A 19,121-nucleotide genomic window follows, 5' to 3' on the forward strand; every position below is an offset into this window, starting at 1 on the left:
TCGCTCTGTTCTACTCCCCTAGAGCCTGAGACCTCACTGCTCCCCAGTGTTGCTCCCCATCCTGACTCCGAAGCGTCTGAGAACAACACTAGATCTGGGTTCTTCCTGAACAGGGAGATTCCTTCCCCTAAAATCAACGGATCCAACCACCAACTCAGATGTCTCTTGATCTCTGCTGGAATGGGGAAGGAAAAGGAGTCCTCCTGATTCTTCCTGTCCCATACTCTTGAAAGGAAGTGTTGTAGAGGTCTGAGATGCAATCTTCCCAGGGCGACAAACTACTCGAGCGAGGAGAAGGTGCCCAGCAAACTCATCCAATCCCTCACCGAGCACTTCTGTCTCCCCAGGAATTCCTGCACCTTCTCGAGGCACCTGGTTTGCCTTTCTTGGGAGGGAGAAGACCGAAAACGAACTGAGTCCAGAACTACCCACAAATAAAGAATCGTCTGACTCGGTTCGGTCTGGGACTTCTAACAGATAACAATCCTTATTGCCTGTTCCCTCCTAACCTTGTTGTCTTGTAATGATGATCCTTATTGCTTGTTACCTTGTAACCTTGGTGTCTCTGAGACTTGAGCTTTGGTATTGCTCCCGTGTATGTTTTAAATAATAAAGTTCCTGTGTGAAGAACTAACGTCTCTCTCTACCCCCTGGATATTATATGGTAGCAGAGCGTGGTTCCGATCCACGGACCTCTGGGTTATGGGCCCAGCACGCTTCCACTGCGTTAATTTAGTTAAAAATCGGAAAGCTCCAATCTGGACTAATGGCCAGGATTTTGAAAGTTATTGCCATCAACTAAGGCTATGGGATTCACAGACAACCATTCCTCCAATTCAAAAATTTTTCGAATTGGTGGATAGTTTAAAAACAAACAAAGAGATTAGAGGATTGTCGTTATTTGTGTCAAGAGAGGTTATAGAAAAAGTAAACACTAACAGTGTAACTATCATTGAAGACGTGATAAACTTGCTAAAAGGTAAATTTGAAAAAACAACCTTGGAAAAAATGTCTGAATTGGTTTCTGAAATACAAAAATTTGAACAGAAAGACAAAGAAACAGGTGAAGAGTATCTGAATAGATTTGAGAATCTTTTAGTGAAAATGGATAGAGCAAACTTTGGATCAAAATGGAAGTTATGGACTACAGTTTTGTTTTTAGATAAGTCTAAATTAGAAACAACAGAAAAAATTTCAATTATGAAACTACTAAAAAATGTAGAAGATAAGGTGACAATAGAAATATGTAAAAAGGAGTTCAAGCAACTAAAGATAGAAAACCAAAGACCCGAAAATGAATTGGACGTATTTTATACAAATAGACAAAGATCTACATCGAGATCAAATGAGCAAAGAAATAGGAGACCATACTCCCGTTCGCGAGACAGAAGCCAAAACAGGAGAGAGTCAGGAAGCAGATATCAGAGTAGAAGATATTACTCTCGATCAGGAGATAGAAACCGAAACAGAATAGACTCCTTTAAACGAAGAGAACTTTCCGAAAGAAGTGAGGATCGTGAAGAACTTGAAAGGAATCGGCAAGATCGTCCGATGGAGGGCGGCAGGAGGCTCAGATCAGAATCGAGAGAGAAAAGGTGCAGAAATGAATGCTGTCTGAATAGATTAAGTAACATCAGATTTGTGAGTGTTGAAGATGAGAGAGGTGAAGTAGAAATGCCTGAAATTTACTTCACGGATGAAATCAATGAAACTGAGATGGTTATTGACAATGGTGCACCCAAAAATGTGGCAGGAATTAAATGGATAGAAGAATATCTGAAGAAAAATCAATTTGGAAAAGGACAAGTTAATGTTAAAAGAATAGAAAAGAAAAAGTTCAAATTTGGACCAAGTAAAGTTTATGAATGTCACAAAATGTTTGAAGTTCCATTGATAATTAAAGGAAAGAAAAATGGAACAGAGTTCAGTAGACTACGAGTGCAAATTTATGCTATTGAAGCTAATATCCCTTTTTTGTGTTCTAAAGAACAACTCCAGAAATGGAGTGCCTCTCAGGATTACGAGAAAGGAAAGGAAAAACTAGTTATCAGAAGCTTGGTTCCGAACCTAGAGATAGATTTGATAACCACTAAAGGTAACCACCTTGCCGTTGTCTTGGAAACCAATAAAGAATGTAGCGAAGAAGAGATTGTAATGTTTGCCAAGAAATTGGAAAGCAATAAAAAGATATCAGAGTATAAAAGAGTAAAAAGGGTACATCTGGTATCTGGCCATAAGGGAGAGACTCAACTCCTCCATTTGTTCACATTGGCAGGAGTAGTATCCAACCGAACCAAAAAGGTTATTAAGAAAGTTGTTAATGAATGTATACCCTGCCAAAAGTATAAAAAATCATTAGGTATACCAAAAGTTGCCATCCCAACAGTGACGGAATTTAATCAAAAGGTCACAGTTGACCTAAAGCAAGTAAAGGAGAATAACATTCTGTGGATGGTAGACGCCTTCACAAAATTAATAAGTGGAGGTGTGCTGAAGAACAAAGAAGCAGTCACTGTTTTGCATGCCATCACCCAGAACTGGTGCGAGAAATACAGATATCCTACTGAGGGATTTTGGGCTGACAATGGATCAGAATTTCAAAATAAGGAAATGGAAAGTTTGGCTTCTGCAATGGGAATTACGATAAGGTTTGGCCCAACATATTCCCCTTGGAGTAATGGTTTGAACGAACGAAATCATTACAGCGCTGATCTAACTGTGAAGAAAGTGATGGAAGAGAATGATAGAATTACATTAGATGAAGCAGTTTCTAAAGCGGCCTGGTGTCATAATACTAATATAACAGTGAAAGGATATGCCCCATTACAGTTACTCACTGGGAGAGCTGTAGTAGTTCCTGGTATAACAAGTGGAAATGTAGCCACCGAATCTTTAATCTCTGAGTCAGAAGCAATCAGAAGACATATTGAAAATCAAAAAGAAGTGAATAAGAAGTATAGAGAAATTGAGTATGGTGAAAAGTTGAAAATTGCCTTAAACGCAAGAAATGCATCTTTTAATGATTATCTATATACACCTGGGGAGAAAGTATTTTACCAGCACAAAGGTGGAAAACAATGGTTTGGTCCCGCTACGGTGGAAATGATGGAAGGGAGAAGTGTATGGATTTTAGCAAATGGAGATATGAAAAAGGTAGCTTCTTGTCACTTGCAACCTTACGGAATGTTAAGGACTTCAGCTCATGAGAAAAAAGATGAGATTGGGTCGAAGGATGAGGCAGCTTTTACTGACCAGTCCGAGAGTGAGGAAATTAACTTAGAAAAGAGAGAAGCAGCGACAGTTGTTAGTAAACCTGATTTGGCAGAAGAGAATTATGACAAAATGACCGTGAAAGATCATCTTCCATCTGAAAAAAGGCCGAAGAAAAGTAAAATTATAATTATGACCTTTAAGAATGGCGAGGAACACAAAGGAAAGGTGACTGAAGTGAACAAACCTAACTCAAAGCGCAAATTCATGTGCTTCATAAAACTAGAGGGAGGTAAAACAATTGAAGTTGACTTCGAAAATGAAATAAGGGACTGGAAATATCTTATCAATGAAAAAGAAGAAGAAACCGAAGTACGAGAGACCAAGGAAAATTTTGAACTAGATAACATTGGTACTTACAGGATGAAAATGTCAAATGACGAGTGTTTGGTAGAGGAAATAACCACATATGTGGTAGAAGTTCCAAAGAGTCGTCATCATGAACCTGAAGTTATAAACGCTAAAGAAAAAGAACTTGAAAATTTTGAGTATTATGAAGCATTTGAAGAAATAAAAGATACAGGACAGGAGAAAATTGGTTCAAGGTGGGTTATAACTGAAAAAGAGAGACAAGATGGGCAGAAGACCAAAATAAAAGCAAGGTTAGTTGCTAGAGGATTCCAGGAAACTGAGAAACCAAAATCAGATTCCCCAACCGCCTTGAGAGAGTCTTTCAAGACTTTCATCGCAGTATCGGCTAATGAAGGATTTGAACTGGAGAGCGTCGACATTTCCGCAGCTTTCTTACAGGCCGAAAAACTGGAGCGTGATGTGTTTGTTGAACCACCCAAAGATGTAAAACAGGAAGGAACCATTTGGAAACTGAAAAAGCCAATCTATGGGCTTGAAGACGCAGGTAGGAAATTTTGGCTTAAAGTAGACAAGATTTTTAAAGGAAGAGGAATGAAAACACTGCATGGAGATAACGCCTTCTACTACCTCCATGACGGCAGATCATTACTTGGTATGATTTTATGTCATGTTGATGATTTTTCGATTTCAGGAAAAAGAGAATTTGTGGATATGATCAAGGATCTTTTAATGAAAAATTTCACGATTTCAAAGGTGGAGTCATCTGAATTCAGATTTACAGGGATTGATATAGTTAAAACAAGAGAAGGAATAGAAGTAAGCATGGAGGATTATGCCCAATCCATTGAGGAAATCAAAGAAATAAGGAAAATTGGAAATGACGAACCTCTGACAAAAACCGAATATAAAGTTTTCAGGAAGTATGCAGGAAAAATCCAGTGGTTGGCGGAAAATGTCCGACCCGACTTGGCTATTGTAGGATTGAACATGTCTATGAAAAATAAAGATGCTAAGATCGGTGATCTAAAGAGAGTAAACAAGATAGTGAAGAAAATTAAATCAAAAGAAAGCAAAATAAAGTTCGGTAAAATAGGGAAGAAAGAAGACCTGAAAATTTATGGCCTCGGCGATGCGAGTTACAGATGTGACTCAAAGTCAATTGGGGGTAACTTGATTTTGATGGGAAACAAGAAAACTGATATAGTAGCTCCTATATATTGGAAAACAAAAACCATCAAACAAGTGTGCCATTCTGCCAAAGACGCCGAAACGAGGAACTTAACTAAATTAGTAGATGACAGTGTTTATTTAGCAAAAAGTGTTGAACAACTTATGTTTGGAGAAAAAGGAGGAAAAATCCCAGTAAAACTGTTCACAGACAGCAGACCAACGCTGGAGAGTATAGCATCATCAAAACAAGTAGAAAGAAAATTGTTAAGAAACGCAGTGGCAGACTTGAAGGAGAAACTAATTCATAAAGAAGTAGAATCATATAGTTGGCTGAATACTAAAGACATGATAGCAGACATATTAACAAAGGAAAATAAAGAGAGTGATGACTTGGTGGAAGTCTTAGTTAAGGGAAGACTTAGAGTGGCTGTAAATGAAGATAATCTTGTTCATTTTAAAAACGATGAGTTCAGGTTAGAAAATGTTAAAATTAAAGACAAGGGAAACGGGTGTTAAATATGTGTAATTTCTTTTGCAATTCTTAAATATTTATGCAATGGAATGTTGTACGTGATGCAGACTGTTATTGTTCTTTTATTATGAAATGCTATTGTTTGTATTCATATTACAATGTACGTTTAGTTTGAGCTTGGTAACAATTTAATATTTGTTACAATATTTTATCCATTTTATTATAATTAGTAACTTATGTATAGATCTGTTTGTTTAACGAAGTAAAACAAAAAAGGAGGCCGGGGGAATAACAGATAACAATCCTTATTGCCTGTTCCCTCCTAACCTTGTTGTCTTGTAATGATGATCCTTATTGCTTGTTACCTTGTAACCTTGGTGTCTCTGAGACTTGAGCTTTGGTATTGCTCCCGTGTATGTTTTAATTAATAAAGTTCCTGTGTGAAGAACTGACGTCTCTCTCTACCCCCTGGATATTATAACTTCTCCTTGTTGATGATGAGACCCAGTTCCTGGGCCTTCATAAAAGTCTTGTGTAAGTCCTCCAGACACCTTTTCTTCGACCGGGATCTTATCAGCTAGTCGTTCAGGTATAGGGATACTCTTATCCCCTCTTGATGAAGCCATCCCGCCACGTTTACCATTACTCTGGTGATAACTTGAGGGGCCGTGTTGAGGCCGAAACAAAGGGCCTGGAATTGGAAGCACTTGCCCTGGACTACGAATCTTAGGAACTTCTTTGAAGTCGGATGGATGGGGATATGAAAGTAAGCATCTTGTAAGTCCAGAGACACCATGCAGACCACTGGACGGACCGCTGCCAGCACCAACTATGTCGTCTCCATGGTAAACTTTGTCTTTCCTACGAAGACGTTCAGTGCGCTGACATCTAGAACGGGTCTCCATCCACCCGAGCTCTTGGGCACCAGAAACAGGCAATTGTAGAACCCTGGGGTAGCTAGTTCCAGGACAGGTTCTATCGCTCCCTTTTCCAGCATCTGGTTCACCAGCTCCAGTAGCGCCCCTTGCTTCACGGCATTCGAGTATTGCACCACTAAGGCTTGAGGTGTTCTTGAAAGCGGAGGCTTCTTCAAGAGGGGTATCTTATACCCCTCTGTGATGACCGAGAGGGACCAGGCGTCCGCCCCTCTTTCCTTCCAGGCGTGCCAAAAGTGTGACAGCCTTACTCCTACCGCTGTCTGGAGGACTTGTGCCTCATTTCCTAGTGCGGGCCCTGAACGACCCTCTGTTCGCTCTACTCCAGGTCTCCTGCCTTCTTCCTCTGAACTCCGTCCTAGTAGGGACTCTACCCCGAAAGGGCTGCTGAACTTTCCTCTCCTCCTTCTTCGAGGATGACGGATTCCCCGGTAAAGCCTTCCTTGCGGAGCACGACAGGCGGTCTTGCGTAGCCTTTAGTGCCAGCGAAAGGGTAACGTATCTGACTAGGGACTCAGGAAAAAGATGTTCCGAGAAAGGGGCGTATAGGAGCTCCGCCTTCTGCGTGACCGTAACCGCTCTGGTCATGAAGGAACATAATAAGAGCCCTTTTCTTCAGAATTCCCGCAGAGAACAGGGAAGCCAACTCGTTTGCCCCATCTCTAAGAGTCTAATCCATACAAGCCATAATACTGGTTAGGTCTTCTGTCCCTGTGGCTTGTAAGAGTTCTGCTTTCCTGGCCAGTGTTCCAAGAGCCCAGTCTAAGAAGCTGAACACTTCGAAAGATCAGAAGATTCCCTTGACGAGGTGGTCTAGCTCCGACATAGACCACATCACCTTAGCAGAATTAAGGGCATGTCTCCTGGATGAATCTACAATGCTGGAGAAGTCCCCCTAGGAGGAGGCAGGTACTCCCAGGCCAAGAGCTTCTCCAGTCTCATACTACATGCCCTCCTTAGATGCAAGTCGAGCTAGTGGAAACGAGAAGGTGGTCTTCACTGATTGCCTACGCTCTTTCAGCCAGTCATCGATCCTAGCGAGAGCCTTCCTTGCCGAAATCGACAGTTTCTTCTTGATGCTACTGAGGAGAACGAGGGGCAGCAGGTTTAAACTCCTCTCTCTACAGCTCATGGAGGGAGCGAGAGAGAACCTTAAAGTCAGCAGCCACATTAGCAGGTTTATCTTCGTCCTCCGAAATATCCTCCAAGTCTTGCATTCCTTCCAACTCTGTCTCCCTTTGGACTGAAGGAACTAAGTCGGAGGTTTCTTTAACATCCAGATTACTTTCAGTCCGGCGTGCATAAGGATCACTTCCTTTTAGCTGTTCACCTGAATCAGAGGAGTAAAGCAGATCGCCGGATGCGTCCTGTCGGCGAGGACTGGATGTGTCCTGAAATCAGGAAACGCGTGCATCCTGGCGCCGAACGCTTGAAGCGTCCTGATATAGAGAGCTGGATGCGTCCTTGCGTCAAGAGCTGAATGCGTCCTGACATCGCGAGATGGAAGCGTACTGGAGAGGCAGGCTGGATGCATCCTGATGTCACGAGCGGGAGTCGGAAGCGTCCTGACGACAAGAGTCGTATGCGTCCGGTCGTCGTCTAAATGAAGGAGAAAAGCGGCGTCGAGCGCTTGACGAATCGCGGCGCGTTTCCCTGGGCGAGGAGTGACGTATCCTGCCCTCACCACGAGAACGGTGCTGTCTGTCATCCTGAAAGGGAGAGGAACTCTGTTCCCTCTTACTAGTTTATGAAAACTTTGCTAGTGTTTCTATGCTTGATTTCTTCCCTGGTAATTTGTCGTCCTTACGTCTGCCCGACTGGGGGGGAGGGCGGCTAAAAGCTTGAACAAGTGACACCAGTTGTTCTTGCATGACAGTCATGAAAGATTTCGCAACTGCTGCTGGGTCTCACAATCCCGAAGGCAAAGGCTGCTGAGTCAGGCTGTTAGCAGGAGAAGGTTCTCTCGAGAGTACTGTACCTCGTAACCTGAAGGAAGAGGAGCTCAAGTTATTTTGTGAGGAGATGGGAAGTGAACATCAGGTGCTTCTCTTCCACACTGAAGTGCGATGGCTCTCCCGCGGAAAAATGCTGACACGTATTGCAGAGCTCGCTGATGAGATTGCAATATTTCTCCAAGAGTATCAGAGTGATTTTGCTGAAAATTTTGAGGACGAAATTTTCATTCTCTCCCTCTACTACCTGGCAGACATTATCGGTCATCTGAATGACCTCAAATTGTCCATGCAAGGCATGTTTGCTAATAATATTGATTGTACAGAGAAGGTAGAAGCCTTCAAGAAGAAAATATCACTGTGGAAGCGTCGAATCCAGGGAGGAAATGTGGGAAGCTTTCCTATCCTGGATGAAAAACATGGAGACAAGACAATCCAGCCAATGCTTGTAGAAAATATTGTTACTCACCTCTCACTCCTAGAGACCACTATGGCACAATACTTTCTCATGGATCATTCATTTCCAGAATGGATACAGCAGCCCTTCTTGGCAGATATGGATGATGATGATAACCTAAAGGAGGAGCTTATTGATCTGCAGGTGAACCAGGTTTGTCAAACAAAATTTCGCACACTACCACTGTCAGGTTTCTGGTGTGATCAGTTGGTAGCAGACCCTGGATTAGCAAAGGCAGCGCTGGATATGATCATCCCATTTCCAACAACCTACCTCTGTGAAAAGGCTTTCTCAACCATGCTCCAAATCAAAACAACTGCCCGGAACCGACTTGAAATTGGGTTGCTTCATGATATGAGGGTGGCTCTGGCCAACACAAAGCCTCAAATTGAGAAACTGGTTGCATAAAAGCAACAGCAAAAATCACATTGAAGTATGTACAGTATGATTAATTACCCAGTTGTACATATTGAAATCCATGCAATTTCATTTTTTCTCATTTTTTTCCTTTCTTTTATAAACAATATTGGTATTTTGTGTTATTTTTAACGAATAAACAAAGTAAAATTGATCAAGCAGTACACTTGACATTCCTTTATCCTTCTAGTTACCTAGTAATAAGATATTAATAATTAAGATAATTGGGGGGTGCTGGACTGCTTAGACATGACAACAGGGGGTGCTAGGGTTGGAAAAGGTTGGAAACACTGGTCAAGGCTAACATCACTAACAGACTTAGATTTAGATTTAGAAGCCCTCCTGACTTTATCCAATTTTAACTTACACAAATAGCATTTCATTTCCAAGCATTTCTTTTTGTCCAAAACCTCACATTCTTTGCACCTTTTATCCAGGGCACACTCAAAGCCCCTGCACCCCAAACAAACAGTGTGAGGGTCCACCAAAACTTTCGGTAACCTCACCTTGCATTCCTCATTCAAACACTCGAAAATGTAGCTTATCAGACATCGTATTCAAAGAACAGTCAAAAGAATAAATCACAAAAGCGATTGCCAATCCACAGGTCAGTTTACGTCACCAAAAATTAGTCAAATACAGCAACACAGGGAAAGCGAGCGAAAAACCCTATGACCGACCAGCAACGATGTTGTCAGTCCAACCGGCAGAGATGATCTGAGGAACAGAAAACGGGAATGATTCCAAGTACCACTGTGGAGGATTAATTTTATTTTAATTTATTTTTTTTGTTTGCCAAATCGAGAGAGAGAGAGAGAGAGAGAGAGAGAGAGAGAGAGAGAGAGAGAGAGAGAGAGAGAGAGAGAGAGAGAGAGAGAGTTTGTTTTAGTATTGTTAAATCGAGATATTTTATTTGCTTTAGCTTTGTCATTAATGAGAGAGAGAGAGAGAGAGAGAGAGAGAGAGAGAGAGAGAGAGAGAGAGAGAGAGAGAGAGAGAGAGAGAGAGAGAGAGAGAGAGAGTTTGTTTTAGTATTGTTAAATCGAGATATTTTATTTGCTTTAGCTTTGTCATTAATGAGAGAGAGAGAGAGAGAGAGAGAGAGAGAGAGAGAGAGAGAGAGAGAGAAGAGAGAGAGAGAGAGAGAGAGAGAGAGAGAGAGAGAGAGTGTGGTGTGTGTGTGCTTATTTACTCAAGTTTTGTCAAATCGCAAGAGAGAGAAAGAGTGTTTATTTGTTTTAGTTTTGTCAAATAGATAGAGAGAGAGAGAGAGAGAGAGAGAGAGAGAGAGAGAGAGAGAGAGAGAGAGAGAGAGAGAGAGAGAGAGAGAGAGTTTCATTTGCTTTAGTTTTGCTAAATCGCGCGTGCGCGAGAGAGTATGTTTGTGTGTGCGTGTGTTTGTGTGCGTGTGTTTGTGTGTGCGTGTGTTTGTGTCCGTGTGTTTGTGTCCGCGGTGCGCGCCGCCGAACAAGTGGTAATTAGCGGAATGATTGTTTGTAGTGGGAAAGACTGTCCGTATAATTGAGATTGTTTGTTTACATTTTTAGCTAGGTTAGGGCGGTAATGAATGTCTTGGGCGAAAGCATTTTCTATTTGCCTGTAGCAGAAGTCGGTTGTTTTTGTTGTTCATCGTTAGCCGGCTGTGAAGTGTTTTTTTGTATCGGAGAAGGTACTGTTTTTATTTATTTTTGTTAGGCGCAATCATGAATGATAGAAAGTTATTTATTTATCTTTGATTAAAGTGCGATAGTTTAGTTAGTTAGGAGTTTTCGTAAGCGTTTTTTCTTTTTATTGCAAGCCGTAATTCCTCCTTAGACTCTTTTAAACTCCTTTGGAGTTTTTGTTTGTCTGTGGCCTGTTGGTTGCCTGCCGCACATTAATAGATTGATGACGACCCCGTATGTTAAATCGGATAAGGATTTGGATAGACCACTCATGTATTTGTTAACGACCAAGCCTAATAAGTCCGGATGATGATGATGATGATGATGACGACACTGGTTTGGCCTGGACATGGAGATGATATAAGAGTATAGTTAAGCGATTGCGCTGTGAAATTGGCCGTAGGCTAATACTTTTGCCAAGAAGTTGTGGCAGTGGACTAGGAGTTACCGTATGTGGACGACGGTTACCACACAAACTTACATATTGAATATTTTAGCGTTTTCGCTCATGTTGGTGGTAGATATGATTATTTTTTCTGGTTTAGTGTTACGTAATTTGTTTTAGTGTTTAAGTATTTTTCGGTACTGTGTGGGGAGTAAGTGTTTTCGGTAATGTGTGAACTGTTGGTGTTGGGTTTGTAAAGTTTTCTGATTATTGGTGAGTTTTGTGTACCACACACACCGTTATATTATTTAAATATAAGTCTGTTAAATTTTGTCTGTTGAATTTAATGTGTGCTTTTTGTTTTTGGTTGCGGTAAATATAGTTTTAAGGTTATGTTTTGTTTGTTTTCCCTTCGTGCAATAGTCCAGTTTGAAGTAAAGTAAGAGGAAAGTTTGTGTTGTGGTATATTTTGAAAGTAAGTGTGATCAAAGGTGTGGGGGTTTGTGTTTTGTTTACATCCCGCCACACCACCCTTATGTAAGGGTTGTTAACCACCTAACCGGACAACCACCACTCAGCGGTTGCCGCGACATTTGAAGAATCTGCCGGAGGACAGAGACTATAGCTATATATACATAACTGCCAGGTAAGTTCTATTCGTAAAATCATAATTTTCACCACAGCTTACATAAAGGTGCCACACTGGTGCTCTCCAATGCCAAGGAAACGCACATTGTACAACCTCACATACAATAACCCTGAAAGAAAAACAAAGTTTTTAAAGTCTAGGCCAGTTTGCATTTATTCGTTGAAACGAGTAAATAGATTGATGGGAGAGAACGACACCATGTCCATTCTCCACATAGCCAAAATCAAAAGTAACGGCATGTCACAGATGCAGGTGCGAGTGGGGTGGTCGGTCTACTGTACTGGCAGTAGGTAGTTAAATCTTAATAAAAAGTCTTTTGGCTCATTTCAGCTCTCGCCAAAATAATCTCCACTGTAAAGAGCAAAAGGTTTGTATATAGAGCTTGAACAAATGTAACTGGAGAAAAACTGTCTACTGTAGTTTCACTTGTCTTTATAGAAAAAAAATTCTCAATCAATTTACACTACCTTTTCTGTTGGTGTCGGTGGTGCAGGAGGAGCTGGAGGTATGGTTCCTAGATTTGGTGTTTCTGATTTTCCAGCTGAAATCCAAGTATTCTTTGCCACCTTTGTACTGAGAGCTATGAAATATGAGAGTATAGGCAATAAAACTATTTATAAAAACACAATGCTTTTTTTTTTATTTGTCAGTTATTTACTTTATTACTGGTCAGCAGAAAGATATAAATTTATCTTGAAACCATTCCTTTCTTTCAAACAGTAACTACCCATTTCTATTCTTACTAATGCCCAGGAACTTTTTTCGCAGTCATAACCAAGAAACACCAATAAAAAATAATCCTTACCATTTTCGGGCGTTGCTGGTACAACTGACCCCCATTTCTTCACATTTTTTTTCTTAAGTTTGATCTCTATTTTAGCAGGAACAATTTTATATTTACATTCATCAAGTTCAACCTTTTCTTTTAAGCTAGTCTTCCATTCGAAAACAGATTCTTCAGTTGAACCTGGATATTGTTGTAGAAATCGAGAATCACTGAAAGAAAACATGGCAAATTTTGAAGTAATTTATATTTTTCTAACTAGATAAACCTGTAGTTCTCTACATAGGAGATTGATTCAGTGCAAGCTGGTGTTCAAACCATAAAAACTTTGAGCAAGGTAGCAGCCAACCTTTAGGCAGAAGGGGGGAGGAAGGTGGAGACACTTCCACCATTGCCCCCACTCTCACTAGCTCAACCACTTTTCATTGCATACATTACTTACTAGGGGAATGTGATGGCAGGACAGATATGTGTAAAGAACTATAGGTTTGCAAAGTTAGGAAAAATACATATTTTCAAATTCCTTATTTGTTTCGAAACGAAATACAAACTCTCGTTCTTTACGTAAGAGACTCGCCCATAGGTGGGTGAAAGTCCATTCAACTGTCTGAAAATTTGCCCCGGGGATTGCCACACCCAAGCTCAAGAAAGTATAGGATGGAGACCCTGACACCTATTGAACCTGTTGTTCTTATAATACTAGAGGTCAACGGCCTTTGCAGTAATGGTTAGTAAGTGAGGGACCACTCTGTGACTATATCAAGGTTTCTGTATAACTTCAGGTTTGACATCATACACACAAAGATCTAAATCTCCCAACACATGCCCGTCAGGAGGTTGAGGATGTGACAAAAGATACACTAATGTGGGAACCACACCATATTCAGGCAACTAGCAAAGAATGGGACTTACCTACAGTCGGTAAGGACCAGATAGCAGGCCCTTGGATGCTGTGCCCCATGGGGAAGATGAACAAAAAAGGCTAGTCATTCCTTTAAATTCAGCCCAGACTATAACTGTAACCTCTGCCTTCAATCAACTACTAATAGTCCTCTAAGGAGTTAAGGAAGCTAAGCCACTTGCTGAGCAGTCACCACAGATATTGGAGAAAACGTGTCTAGGGACCTGTGTGTCACATCTTCCAGGTAGTAGGCGGTGAAGATCATCTGACGCTTCCACATGCCTACTTGTAACACTTGTGACAGAAAGAAGTTCCTTTTTAAAGCCATGGATTTGCATATGCCCCTGACATCACAAGCTCTGGATCGTTGCTCTTGATGAGTGGAGGAAGGAGTGAGGGCATGGTCAATGACCTGCCTGATCCAAGATGAAAATGGAGTTTTTATGATAAAATAAAGTTTTATGAATACTTACCCGGCAGAATTTTTCAAAACGCGGCAACCGCCTTGTGGTGGTTGTGCGGTTAGGTGGTTAACACCCATCACAGGGTGGTACGAGAAATCATTCCCGTTTCCTGTTCTTCAGTTCATCTATGCCCAACCTGTCTCCTGATGGGAGGTGGGTGGGCCTTAGAATATATATATAACTGCCAGATAAGTATTCATAAAACTTTGTTCTATCATAAAAACTCCATTTTTATGAAAAGAATTTACCTGGCAGTTATATATATATAGCTGATTAACACACTTGGAGGAGGGTATAGACAGTAAACATCGTTGGGGAAACAACCAAAAAAGTTGTAGGATAAAAAACACCTTGATTCCTTACCTGCTAAGGAAGCTGACTTCAAAGGTTCCTGCCTCTTGAGTCGCTTTCCCTTAGGAGTGTCAGCCAGGATGTGACCTGCAGTGCTGAAAACACTCGATCGAGTCTGTCAACAGGGTGAGACCAACAATCTGACTAGACTTCAGGACTACCTATTGCCCATATATTAAAAACTGCAACCTTACAAAAACTAACCACCTAACCTTTGCAAATTAGATATCAATTATCTAACTAGACTGAGGTGACTGTACACAAGTCGACGTCCTCAGACAACCATTAAAAACACCAACCCACACACAGGCATACAAAACTAAGGTTAAGGGGAGGTAGTAACTCCTTTGCCTAATACAGAAGCCGTAGCTACGTATGGGCCCAAGGTATAGCATTTCTCATAATCCACTCTCACCTCTCTGAGGTAAAGAGAGGCGAACACAGAGTTGCTCCTCCAGAACGTCGCATCCATAATTTGTCTGACCGACATGTTTTTGCGATAAGCAAGCGAGGTCGCAATGGCTCTCACTTCGTGAGCCTGCTCTTTTAAAAGGCCGAAGAGTTCCTCCTCACACAAGAGATGCGCTTCTCTTATAACTTCCCTCAGGAAAAAAGACAAAACGTTCTTAGAAAGGGGCTTCTGAGGATCTTTCACCGAACACCACAAGGAGCTAGAAGAGCCTCTCACATTTTTAGTGTGAGACAAGTAGGCTTTGAGGGCTCGGACTGGACAGAGGAGCCTCTCTTGTTCTTGACCTACTAGGTTAGTCAAGTTAGGAACCTCAAAGGTCCTTGGCCAGGGCTTTGAAGGGTTCTCGTTCTTGGCGAGGAAATCTATTCTTAAGGCACAAACTGCCCCATTCAGATTGAAGCCTACCTGCTTTTTAATTGCATGGACTTCACTGACCCTTTTAGCTGTTGCTAAGGCCAAAAGGAAGAGGGTTTTCTTCGTAACCTCCCTAAGAGGAGCTTGTGAGATGGGCTCAAATCTCTTGGTGCACAGAAATTTAAGAATCACATCAAAGTTCCAAGAAGGGGTCTTTAACTGGACCTGTTTGGTTGCCTCAAAAGACTTTAAGAGGTCATGTAAGTCCTTATTGTGAGACAAGTGACCTGACATGAGATGTTGGAAGTGTTTAAGAGTTAAAAAAGCTGACTTTAATTCCAGGAGGTTTATGTGGCATTGGCGATTGGGATCGGACCATAGCCTGAAGGCCATGTGCTGTTGCACATGAGGCCCATCCCCCCTCTTCTTTTGATAAATCCATGAAGAGCATTAAATCAGGAAGGAGAAAGATCTACCCCACGGAGAAGGTTGTAGTTTTGCATCTAACATCCCACGTCTGATCCTATCGGAACACGTTTCCTTATGATCCATGCACTGAGAACCCTAGGGTCTTCAGTTACCAATGGAGAAACCTAATGCAGATGTGACCCTAGGGACTAAGTGATCAAAGGATGATTGGTGTCAAAACATTGCCACTGATGGGCTGGCAGTGAATTCAACAGGAGAAATCCACTTTCTTGAACCTTTCAATTCTGCTCTAAGATGGAAAGATTTTGGGCTGGCAGTGAATTCAACAGGAGAAATTCACTTTCTTGAACCTTTCAATTCTGCTCTAAGATGGAAAGATTTTCCCCAGTCGGGTATCGATGTACATTCCCAGATATACCAGTTCTTGTATAGGCTGCAGAGATGACTCCTTGCAAGTTACTATGACCCCAGATTGTGATAAAACTCAAGAAGCATGACTTAGTGTAGGAGAAGGGTTTTCATCAAGTCTACAAGAATCAGCCAGCCATCAAGGTAAGAGCAGAGACGGGTGCCGTAGGATCCCTGCACTGAGACCATAGGGTCTTCAGTTACCAATGGAGTAAGCTAATGCAGATGTGACCCTTAGGGACTAAGCGATCAAAGGACGCTTGGTGTCAAAACAGACATTGCTACTGATGGGGTGGCAGTGAATTCAACAGGAGAAAGGGTTAAACCACTTTCTTGAACCTTTCAATTCTGCTCTAAGGTGGAACGAATTGTCCCAGTCGGGTATTGATGTACATTTCCAGCTATACCAGTTCTTGTTTAAGCTGAGGGATGACTCCTTGCAATTTACTATGACCCCAGATTGCAATAAAACTCGAGAAGCATGACTCAGTGTAGGAAGAGGGTTTTCACAGTCTGCCAGAATCAGCCAGTCGTCCAGATAACAGAGGAGACGGATGCCGTTGGCATGGGCCCCGGCTGAGACTTGAGAATACTCGTAAACACCTGTTGTGCTGTTGACAGAACTCAAAACTGGTAATCTTTTTGTGCAGACAGAACCTTACGTACTTCCTTGACACAGGATAGATCGGGATCTGGAAGTACACATCTGTCAAGTCTACCGTGATCATGAAGTCCCCTGGTCCGATCACCTGTCTGACCTTGGCTTCAATCTCCATCTTGAACAAGTCTAAAGGACAAACTAATTCAGGGCTGAAAGGTTTATGACTGTTCTCCAGACTTCACACACCTTCTCTATAAAAAAAAAAGTTGACTGAAGAAACCTGGGGACCTGTCTGTGACCTCTTGGAGCGTGCTCTTTTCCAAAGTGGTCTGGACATCCACCTGAAGCGCAATGTCCTTTGCTGATCCCTGGCCGAAGGACGATGGACCGGATAGGTGATGAATCAGGGGAGGGGGAGAGCTGGTGAACGGGACCATGTACCCTGCTCAAAAGATGCTTACTGTTCAGGGTTTAGCCCCATGGCACTCTCAACACTGCTCCCTGCATCTTAGGCATTCTCCCACAGGTGGTATAGCAGGGGGAATGTCCCTCTACTGGGAGCACTGTCAACATCTAGCAGCTCAATTTCCACTTCCTCAATGCACTTTTCCCTGGAAGTGTTGTACATCCAAGATGTTGTAATACTTACTCTGCCTTTAGATGGGTGGAGAAAGTAATCTGGACAAGTTGCCAGCCCTAGGGGAGTATTTCCTCCCAGAGATCTGCAAGTTCACCTTCCGTAATGAACCAGCCACTAGCTTAGACCAAGGGAGCTCTAACCTGGGTCTTTTGAGTCTAGGGGTGTGGCAGATTCGATCTAGAGTTATATCTCACCCTTCAGAGGTGGAATAAGAAGAAGAAGGTTCACCAAGGTCACTGACCATGCAAATGCAGGACAGGACCTGAAGGAAGGCTGATCCCGACTTACCTTGCTCTGTGGCGGGTGTTGGCAGTGCTGCTTCGTAAGAGTCCGAATCACCGTTGTATATTACATCCACCACTGAGCCAGGGATGGGTCATATTCATCATTATGAGCCTCAGTAGGAGAAAAAGGATTGGGAGGAGCTTCCCTGGAGTAGTAGTTGAAGCAGTCGCAACAGCTTTCAGAATATTCCAGTTAAAAGCAGGGTTCGCCGACTACTTTCGATGCCTAATTCTTCCAGAGGGAGTTTGTATCCTTTCAACCCAGGGACTTGCCTGTGAAAGAGGAAAGGATGCGATGTGCTTCCTTTGGAGGAGTTCATAGAGGCCTGGAAACTTCTCGTAGTAATTAAGATTCCAGGGACTGTGAAATCTGGGAGACCTTCAGGGAGGTGAAAGAAAGTCGCACGGGGGAACGGGAGAGGCCGAGTAGTCTGCCTCGACCAAAGAATCTGTAAAACTCCACAAACAAGATCTCAATCCCCTACTAGTCTTAGAGTAAATGATAACTCCTGGCAGCGGAGTGACCTGCTTTTGCTTGCGATCCCTTGGTTAAGGTTTGACTAAGACTAGAACCTTCCCAGATGCGGGCAGGATCGAAAGGCGCTGCCCTGGCAGCTCTCATTTCCAAGTATTTCTGATACCTGGAAATGAGGTGCGTGAGGGATATGGTGCTGGAGGGGGAGGTGGTGCCAGAGCTAGGGTGTACTAACAACAAATCGAGAGCACGCTTACGAGCAGCTCGAGGATGGCATCTCGAGTAAGGACAACCACTTGTGGACACAAGGGTGCTCTAAGGGAGAATGCACCCTTCACTGAGCAGGCTCCGTATGCATGGTCATCCCAAGGGGTGTGCATGTGAGGTTGTTACCCTCGAGAGGGATAACCTGCATGACCTCCGAGACAAGAGGCACTTTGGGGCACAGGGCCGAAAGACGGACATCCCATCTCTTGGCACAAGAAGGGGAAGAGCTGAGACTAATCCAAACAAGAGCAGATGGGGGCCCCTGCTGTGAGCCCCGCTTCAAAACCTCAAGAAGCCAATCCTTCAAGGGGAAACCCAAAAGTCTCAAGGATGACCACAGCTCACGAAGAGCATCGAGAGGATTTCTCATGGAAGAGCCACTACTTCTCCAAGGGAAGCAACGGAGCTTTATCGAAAATGAATATCATCCAGTGGTCAAAGGCACATCCTTCTTACTTGTTCATCTTCAGGAGGAGACCTAACAAGCAGAGGCAGGGCAGGGGATCCCGAGGAGGAAGAAGAAAAACTCATGTTTCTTGGCCTTTGAGGCATAGTTCAAGGGCGAAGAATCCCTTTTGGACTACTACTTCCTCCTTCGACAAAACAGTTCCCTCTGGTAAGTTGGCCACTCCCTACATTTATAGCAGGGGTGTCCTCTGCACGACAGGCTAAGCTGATGAGGATCAGTCTCTAAGGAAGACTGGAATGAGCCACAAGCACAGCTGATCATACCCAGATAAAGCCTCATGCTGCTTTCTCAGAAAACAGCGCAATCACAACTGAAATGAGAAAAAGAAAAAGTTAGAACAGCCGGTGAACAGAAAACAAAGAGGCAGAGAAGTATGTCCACTCCATACAAAAGCCAAATCAAAAGTGGTTGAGCTAGACAGTATGCGGGCAATGAAGGGAGTGTCTCCCTTTACCATCTCTCCTTCTTCCAGGTTAGCTGCCAGCGCGATCAATTTTCTATGGCCTGAACACCAGTTTAAGCTGAATCTATCTACTACA

The 19,121-nt window shown here is 42.6% G+C and overlaps 1 protein-coding gene across 1 annotated transcript in view; it reads right to left on the reverse strand.

Moving 5' to 3' along the window:
• LOC137652682 (ubiquitin carboxyl-terminal hydrolase 19-like) overlaps nucleotides 1-19,121 on the reverse strand; it is a 328,815-nt gene that overhangs the window by 240,288 nt on the left and 69,406 nt on the right. Inside the window, exons 5-6 of the mRNA XM_068386089.1 lie at nucleotides 12,489-12,679; nucleotides 12,151-12,263 (exon numbers count right to left, since the gene is read on the reverse strand). Of these exons, the coding sequence (XP_068242190.1) occupies nucleotides 12,151-12,263; nucleotides 12,489-12,679 (304 nt within the window). The remainder of the gene's footprint in view (nucleotides 1-12,150; nucleotides 12,264-12,488; nucleotides 12,680-19,121) is intronic.

This window comes from Palaemon carinicauda, chromosome 1, assembly GCF_036898095.1.
Source record: "Palaemon carinicauda isolate YSFRI2023 chromosome 1, ASM3689809v2, whole genome shotgun sequence".
Classification (NCBI taxonomy): domain Eukaryota; kingdom Metazoa; phylum Arthropoda; class Malacostraca; order Decapoda; family Palaemonidae; genus Palaemon; species Palaemon carinicauda.